Source organism: Silurus aristotelis (genome assembly GCF_946808225.1).
Source record: "Silurus aristotelis genome assembly, chromosome: 29".
In the NCBI taxonomy this organism is placed as follows: Eukaryota; Metazoa; Chordata; class Actinopteri; order Siluriformes; family Siluridae; genus Silurus; species Silurus aristotelis.
In genome coordinates this window covers 10,061,186-10,070,674 of record NC_139602.1, presented here as the reverse complement: position 1 = coordinate 10,070,674, position 9,489 = coordinate 10,061,186, and the positions used below count along the sequence as shown (strand labels likewise).

Sequence of the window (9,489 nt, the reverse complement as noted above, 5' to 3'; positions counted from 1 at the left end):
TTGGGAGATATGAAGTACTTTTGTACCTATTTACCACACAATTCCTCAACTACACCATAAGCTTGCATATGAAATATAAATTTTTTATGAAAAAATCACTTAAATGATGATAAAAACTTCTGATTTATGCTGGATTTATAGATTTTTTTTTGACAAATGAAGAAAAAATATTGAGTTTTTTTCACATTTCCCATTCATTTCAATGTGGGGTCATATTGACCCCGAAGACCAGAAGTGTAAAAAATCTTTTTACATACCTTCAGAACAACCGAATCAAGCCCAGTTTTTTTGTGTGTGTATAGATAGATTATGTAGGAAAAGTCACAAAATATTATTTTGAACCCTTTTTTTTAATCAAGGAAAAGTCGATTGGGTTCATATAGACCCCAAGGACCGATTAAAGGTTAATCTACACTGGAACGCCAGATTTCAACTTAAGATAAATCAACCTACAACTCTGTTCAGGGTTTTGATTTTTTTGAACAAAGCAAACTTGGAAAGTGTTAGTTTAAGTGTTTCAAAAAATGGAGGTCTTCAAACGTCACTGTTCCGACATCTAGGAGGAGTTCATTCCATCACCTCGGTGCCAGAACAAAGAAGAGCCTTGAAGTATACTTACCTCTCATTCTGAGAGAAGGTGGTTCCAGTCGAGTAGTGCTGGAGGATCTCAGACAGCGTGGTGCAGTTGGAGATGTGAAGGTCATAAAACTCCATAAAACAATTCCCTATAGGTGTTTTGGTCTATACTGCGGAAAATGTGGAAAAATGCAATTGTGCGATAAACCGAGATTCGAACAGCGGTAAAGCGGGGGGATTTCTGTAATGATGTCTTAAATGCATTATAGCTGTATTCATAGGTGTTCATACTACTGCGTACAAAACACACGTATAAAGACGTACAAACTATAAAATGCTTCTCACTTCATTGCGTGATATTTTCCCGGGCATTTTGCGAAACCCTCTCGTTAATATGAATCTAATTCCAGGCGTATAAACGAGCGTAACGAGCATAACGAATGTACGAGGATGTGTTTGCCATTGCATATTGTGTTCTGATTGGCTGCAGATTGGTTGACAGGCAGGTTTGGACACACCCCCCTATGAGTCGAGCCTGGCAGCGTTGCGTCTGCCCGAGTGCATGCAGGCGGTTTTTAAGTCAGCTGAATGCACTCAGAGTTCCTGCTCTGAGCCTCGAGCTCTGCTTCCCTGCTGAGAGAGAGAGAGAGGGAGAGAGGGAGAGAGGGAGAGGGAGAAAGAGAGGGAGAGAGCGAGTGCTTCTTCTTGCGCTCCTCACATTTGCAGGATGGCATCAGATCCCGGGCTGCTGCCTCTCCTTCTGTGGATTATATCCTTGCAGGTGCTGGGGTCCAAAATCACAGCGAATAATGAAGGTACATGTTCTGGCATTGTGATATGAAATGTGTGTGTGTGTGTGTGTGTGTGTGTGTGTGTGTGTGTGTGTGTGTGTGTGTGTGTGTGTGTGTGTGTGTGTGTGTGTAAGAGAGTGTGATTCTGTGGCTCAGTGTCTCACAGCTCATATGTACTGGCACTTTGAACTCATTTATGTAATGCACTGTGTGAACAGTAACACAACTCACTGCTGTGTAGTGTGTGTGTGTGTGTGTGTGTGTGTGTGTGTGTGTGTGTGTGTGTGTGTGTGTGTGTGTGTGTGTGTGTGTGTGTGTAAAAGTTTCCTGAACTCAGCGGAGTTCTCAGTTCAGCTTTCAGCATCTATTTATTTTTTTATTTGTGTTAATTTGTGTCTTTGTATTTTCACGTCACACGTGCGTGAGTGTGATGTGAAACACTGTGAAGGTTAAACACTGGGGTTTGGGGTGTTTGTGTTCTTTTATACAACAATCGCTTTTGCACAATGAAACGAATGAAAGAAAACCTCTCAACAGTTGAGATTTTTGTCAAATTTATAATCAATGTGTGTGTGTGTGTGTGTGTGTGTGTGTGTGTGTGTGTGTGTGTGTGTGTGTGTGTGTGTGTGTGTGTGTGTGTGTGTCATTACATTATTCCATATCCAAGCTGTGGGGTCGGTGTGTATCGATTTCCACTGATTGCTGGATGGAATTGCGGCATAGTGTTTTGCCTTAAATTGTGTTTTTATTATTGGGTTTATACCCGTACACACACCTGCCAGTGTTTGTTTATTTTTATTATTAATTTTATTAGTAGTATTATTACTATTATTAATGTGATTGTTATTATTATCATAATTATCATTATTTTTATTATTATTATTATTATTATTATTATTATTATTATTATTATTATTATTATTATTAATAATAATAGTGTATAAGCACTATAAAACATTACTATTGTTATTATCAGTTTATAATATTTATATATTAATGGAATATTATTTTTCATTATCAACACAATTATTATTATTGTTACGATTACTACTTTTAGTTGTAGTATTTGTAATACATTTGGTATAATCAATAATGTATTAACTTATTATATATATATATATATATATATATATATATATATATATATATATATATATATATATTTATTATTATTTTATTTTATATTATTTAAAAGGTATTTTATTATTATTACGGTTATTATAACGGTTAGTAATAGTATGTTTGATAATACAATAATAATTATAGTAAATGTATATATAATATAAAATTATTATTTATTTGTTTGTTCGTTTTTTATTGTTTATTTATTTTAAGCACCTAATAAAAGTGCCAGTTTATAAAAAAACATTAGAGCCCTCGTTCACTCAAAAACCTGCACATTTCTAATAAAATCAGGTTGCATAATCAGGTACATTAAACCCCCCCGGGGCCACGCTGTTATAGAAAAACAATCAATAACAAGTTGTGATGAAGTTCCCGTTCTCACCCTGAGGTTCATGTTATACCCCGGAGTGACATTTTCTTCTTCACGCCGCAGCATCCAAAGCCGCCGAACATCACTGCTGCGTATTTTCGACAAAGTTTATTGAAGTCACAACAAATCTATAAACTTGATCGATTTATCACTACACTGTAGGTCTTCATAAAACAGAGTAATAACATAACATTTTGCCGAACGGGTCTAATCAAAATGCCCGTTGGAAGAACTTCCACGGACTGGTACAAAGCGCTGACACTGGAGACTCCTTCTGTGCGGAGTTGATCATCGTTCTGTAACAGAAAAAGTCTTCAGATATTGTTTATGGCCCATATATACTGATATAGATGAATTACATAATAATATATAAACCCAAATTGCTATAGGTATACTGTATAATAATATATCATTTTTTATATCGATTATATTGCTATAATATATAATATTATAGAACCGTCATATTAATATAGATTTAATTATATAATAATATACATATTAAAATTGATGTACGTATATATATATATATAATAATCTAGAAATCATGTAATAGATTCAGTGCATTAAATCCAATAATATGTTCAAATTGATCAGAATCAGAAATATTAAATTGAGCTTTTCTACAGTCTCATGTGCTTCTCGGTACTGTGTGTTTATGTGTTTGTGTTTGTGTATGTCAGTCCAGAAAAAGTGTTGGAGTTCAAAAACATTTCCAGACAAATTTCAACCATGCTAAGAATGTAAAATTGAGAAAATCTGACGGATCTGATACACAGATATGTGTAAGTAGAAGGTAATAAGATATGTAACTAATAATACCTTGAACAAAGCAACTGAATATTGCACTTGTGTTTACATTCCACTCGAATCGGATAAGTCGAGAATTGATGTGAATAAATGAACAGGTTGGGGGACAATATTGTGACAAAAACTCTGGTTTACATAAAAGTTTGTGAAAATATTTTGATTCCTCTTTTAAGGTCCCTTTGTTTTTCCACTAAACAAGTTTGAACTATTTTCTCAAATATCAGTTACATCAGAGATGCACTCGGAACCGAATTCCTTATTCGGAAAGGCATGGATAACGGCTTCAAAATAAATAAAGAATTCTATAAGAATAGGAAAACTATTGAACAGACACACAGTCACTGTTCGTGCTCGTAGATAACAGATAAGACAAGTGATGGAGCCGTGATATTATACATAACCCTCCAAAATCACTATGAATATGCATCGGCATCGCGCTCGCAAACCCACCAATCAGAACAGGAGTTATATTAACTGAGATACTCAATCCAACAGAGTTTTGTATGTAAATGTTTTGAATCTTGTGCGATATGATACCCAGTGTTATTCCTTTAAATATATCAATACATTTTTTTTTTTTTTTTACCAACATACAAACTTGTCTTTCTTTTATTTAACATTGTTGAAGTTACTGTTGAAATAAAAAAAAAATTATGACAAAACAATTGTAACAAATAGTTTTTACGATTTCTAAATTATATTATAATAAAAAATAAATGTGTCATTTTATGAGTTATACATTATTTTTAAAATTGGATTTTATGCCCTGCCCACCTCTGGTTTTATCCAAATGCAAGTGTGAATACGGACAATTCTTAACAAAAATAAATATAATAAAATATAATATCGAATATAATATTAATATATAATGAATAAATGTAATAAAAAATAGGGTTAAGGTTAGATATTTGGATATTCAAATAACTAAAGGTATATACTTAGATATATAAAGAATTGTATATGTAAACAATATGATAAAAGCTGTGAAGAAAATAGTATTACTTTTAAATTGGATTTGAAGTTGATTTAAATACGGTATGAATATGGATAATTTTAACATTTTGTTTTCCTTTCATTTAATTGACATTGTTGAAATTTTGTTGAGATATTAAAAGTAAAAGTATTAGAATTATTCTAAAAAGCATAGATATTTTTGTGTTATATGAGGTAAGATTTTTATATGAAAACTTTAAAGGGAATAGAATTGCTTTTAAAATCGGTTGAAGCCCCGCCCACCTCCGTGGTTAATTTAAATACAGGTATGATTATGGATCATTTCGAGTTGGCCACAGATAGAAATACAGAGATTCAGATATTTTCAAAGCAGGATCTAATAAAATTATTAGAAGTATATGGTTTGAGGATATAAAATAACCAAATGATGATGATGAAATGAAAATTGTGGTTTTGTGATGGCGCTTCACTTCGGCTCGCGTGTCAGAGCCTCGGCTCTCGTCACGTAACCTTCCGCTGGGCCACACTAAGCGATCGTACACATCGCGTGCCTGTTTGCCCACACCGGTTGCTGTCGTGTTGAGTTCAGTGCAGCGTGATGAGGAGACAGAGATAGATAGAGCGAGAGAGAGAGAGAAAGAAAGAGCGAGGAAGCGAAGGCGAAACGAGGTCAACCGTCTTTCGATTTCAGCTTTCCAGCTAACGCTTGGGCACTTATAAAAGTCAAGCGAAACAAGTTCGTTACGATGACAAAGGCAGGTGTAAAAAAAAAAAAAAAGATGAGAAAAAAAAAAAACACGTTTGGGAAAGAAAACGCAAAACATAATAACTGGCGCTTGTTTCATCCCGAGCTCTGACGCATCCATCGTATTCTGCTCCCACGTTTTTTTTTTTTTTTTTTTTTCTGCAGCGTCGCTGTATTAACCTGCACAAAAGCTCCTTTCAAAAAATGTTCTGTTGCTCGGCCTGGAGTTCATCACAAGACAAATCGATTTTTTAATTAAAGACGGTTTACTTCACAGTTTTCCAGGCGAGATAAGAGAGACGACGCGTGTCCATCACGTGAGCGTGATCGTTAGGACAGATTACAGCTCAAAATTAAAAAAAAACAATTCAAAAGAAAAAGAATATATAGGTTTTGAGAAGAAAAAAGGAAGATGAAATAAGAAGGGAGAGATGAAAAGAAATGAAGGGATTGGAGGATGTACAGAATTGAGAAATGATTACCAAACAGTTCTGCCCCACTTTCAGACGTCTCGACAAAAAGACTCAAAGACAACAGAGAAGAAAAAAAGAGAGAGATATAAGGAATATTTGATAAAGGCCTCGCAGCGGTGGTGGTGGTGCTCTGTTTTTTTGTGCTGTTGTGTTTTGAAGTCTCACTCGGAGGATGCGGAAAATATTTTGCGAGTTCATAAGTTCACACCCGAGACGTTTTTCGTCTTTTCTTTTTTTCCCCTCTCTCTCTCTCTCTCTCTCTCTCTCTCTCTCTCTTCGGGTGTTCATGAATAAATGATTAAAGCGTCTCGATTAATTGACCCAATGGTGTGATATGAAGAAAAACTTGTTCTTTTCATCTGGACTTAATTTTTTTGTTCCTTAAGTTTGATCGTAGGATTCACTTAAAAAAAAAAAAGAATAAAAATATAATAAATATGATTCGTGTCATTGAGGCCACATAAATTGAGAACCTGATGAAATGGATTCATTTTATTTGTCAGAATGAGAAAGAGAGGGAGAGACACAGAGAGAGACAGAGAGAAAAAAATACAGGGAGAAACTGAAGGAAGAAGAGGGACTGAGAGAAAGACAGACTGAGAGACTTGAAGAGACAGAAAAAGGAGAGAAAGATAAAGAGAAGTAGAGACTGAGAGAAAGGGAAAGACAAGAGAGAAAGAAAAAAGAGACTTATGGAGACTGAGAAAGAAAGAGACCTAAAGAGATAGATTGAGAAATAGAGAGACTGAAAGAGAAACACACAGAGAAAGAGACTGAGAGAGAAAACAGAAAGAGACTGAGAGGAAAACAAAGAGACTGTGAAATGAAGAGAAATAGTGAATCTGTAAGAGACACACAGAGAGAATAAAAGAAAGATAAAGATATTAAGAGAGAAACTAAGAGACTTAAAGAGACAGAAAAAAGAGAAATAAAGAGAAATCGAGTGTCTGATAGAGAAACACTAATAGAGAAATAAAGGATGAAGGGGAGCACTGAGAGCAAAAGAAGAGACTAAGAGAGAAACAGAGAGCGACTTAGACAGAGGCTGGAAATAGGAAGACTAAGAAAAAAAAAAGAGAAAGAAAGAGGGAAAACATGGTTAAAGAGACTGAGAGAGAAAAAATTAGACTCAAACTAAAGAGTCTGAGTAATAAGGAGAAAGAGAGAGAGGCTGGAAAAGAAATAGATATTTTAGAGACTGAGAGAGATAAATAGAGAGGCTGAAAGAAAGAGAGATACTGAGAGAAACAGAAAGAGACTCAGATAAAAAATAAAGAATTAATAATAAATAAAGAAATTGAGAGAGAAACTAATAGACTTGGGAAGACAAAAGATAGAGAAATAGTGAGAAACTAAAAAAGAAACATTAGGTGAGAATGAGAGAGACTAAGAGCAAAACAGAAAGAGACTGAGACTAAAACAAAAAGACTTTGAGATGAAAGAGAGACACTTAAAGAAAATAATAAAGAGAGCCTGAAAGAGAAAATAAAGAGACTTAAAAATAACTGAAAATAATGTGAGGAATAAAGAGAGAGTGAGAAATAAAGAGAAATACACAGAACACCAAAAAAGACAGAGAAAAAATCCTGAAAGAGACTTAAAGAGACTCAGACAGAGATAGACCTAAAGAGAAAGGAAGAGAAATAGAGAGAATGAAAGAGAAACAGAGAGAGAAAGAGGAGATTGAGAAAAACAAAGAGACTAAAAGAGAAACAGGGAGCATGAGAGAGAAACAAAAAAAGACTAAAAGAAAGAAAAAGAGATTGAGAGAGAAAATTAGAGACTTCGGGAGACAAAGGAGAGAGAAATAGTGAGAGACTAAAAGAGAAGCATTGGGTGAGAATGAGAGAGAGTAAGAAAAAAACTGAAAAAGACTGAAAGGAAAACACGGAGATTTTGAAGTAGAAAGAGAGACACTAAGAGAGAAAGAAAGAGAGACTGAGAGAAATGATGAAAGAAACATGGAGATAAAAAGAGAAACAGAAAGTTGCTCAGAGGAAACCAGAGACTGGCATTTTCTATTCTCCAGAGGTTCTGCATTGAAACCCTGCAGAAGAAAGGAAATGTAACCTGCAGCTCCAATCTCAAGACTTTCTTTTTTTAATTTTCAGAAGGGAAAGTTCATTTCCATACTTATTGCAGGCTAATAGTTACAAATAGCACCGAGATATTAAAAAATATCAAACGCTTCCTACAGTCTGGGCTTCATGAATCTCAGGAGCAGAGAACGTTATGAAGTAATGAAGGTTAGAGGATCTGCAGAGAGCCAGATATCAGAGATAAACGTGTGAAGTGACGTCTCAGAGATTAGAGACAAAGGACAATGATAGAACAAGCATCAGAACTCTCTCTCTCTCTCTCTCTCTCTCTCTCTCTCTCTCTCTCTCTCTCTCTCTCTCTCTCTCTTCTCTCTCTCTCTGTGAAAATGTCTCACCCTTTATTTTGTCTCTGTCTATCATTGTTTCCTGTCTCTCTCTCAATTGTTCTCTCTTTCTCTTCCATGTCTTTTCATATTTCTCTGACTCTCTCTGTCTTCCTCTGTATTTTAGGTCTTTCTATTCATCTCTCCATCTCTCTTATTCTGTCTTACTCTCAATTTTCTCTCTCTGTCTCTCTCTATTTCTGTCTTGCTTTTTCTCTGTCTCTCAATCGCTCTCCCACTCTGTCTCCCTGTTTCTTTTTTTCTCTCTCCCTCTCTGTCTCTTTATATTGCTTTATCTATCTATCTATCTATCTATCTATCTATCTATCTATCTATCTATCTATCTATCTATCTATCTATCTATCTATCTATCTATCTATCTATCTATCTATCTATCTATCTATCTATCACTCGTTCTGTCTTTCTCTGATTTTGTCTAAATTGTTCCATATCTCTTTCCATATTATCTCTCTTTCTCTCGGTCTTTTGAATCTTCCTAACCATCTTTTTGTATCTCTGTCTTTCTCAGTTTGTTTCGCTGTCTCTGTCTTTTACCTCTCTCTCTATCTTTCTCTCTATCTTTCTCTCTATCTTTCTCTCTATCTTTCTCTCTCTCTCTCTCTCTCTCTCTCTCTCTCTCTCTCTCTCTCTCTCTCTCTCTCTCTCTCTCTCTCTTCTCTCTCCATGTTTCTCTGTCTCTCTCTCTCCATCTACCTCTAACCTCTTGCTCTCTCTTTCTTTGTCTCTTTGTCTCTCAATCTCTCTTCCTCTCTTTTTCTTTGATTCTGTCTGTTTTTGTCTTGCAAAATATCTCTTTTTCTTTCATGGTCTTTTAATCTTTATCTTTCTCTCTCTCGCTCACTCTCTCTCTCTCTCTCTCTCTCTGTCTCTCTCTGTCTCTCTCTCTCTCTCTCTCTGTCTCGCTCTAAATAACTCAGACTCTTGCTCTGTCTTTGTCTCCCTCTCCTTCTCCCTCTCCCTCTGTCTCTCTCTCTCTCTCTCTCTCTCTCTCTCTCTCTCTCTCTCTCTCTCTCTCTCTCTCTCTGTCTCGCTCTAAATAACTCAGACTCTTGCTCTGTCTTTGTCTCCCTCTCCCTCTCCCTCTGTCTCTCTCTCTCTCTCTCTCTCTCTCTCTCTCTCGCTCTAAATAACTCAGACTCTTGCTCTGTCTTTGTCTCTCACCTAATTGTTTTTCTCACATCTCACTTTTCTCTCTCTCTTTCTCT

The 9,489-nt window shown here is 35.5% G+C and overlaps 1 protein-coding gene across 2 annotated transcripts in view; it reads left to right on the top strand.

Annotated features, from left to right (window-relative positions):
- The first annotated feature begins 1,142 nt into the window (after positions 1–1,142).
- Positions 1,143–9,489, top strand: part of epha8 (eph receptor A8) — an 83,660-nt gene continuing 75,313 nt past the window's right edge. For both annotated transcript variants that reach the window (XM_083535260.1, XM_083535259.1), the window contains exon 1: positions 1,143–1,391. In XM_083535260.1, the coding sequence (XP_083391386.1) occupies positions 1,304–1,391 (88 nt within the window). In that variant the 5' untranslated portion in view covers positions 1,143–1,303. The remainder of the gene's footprint in view (positions 1,392–9,489) is intronic.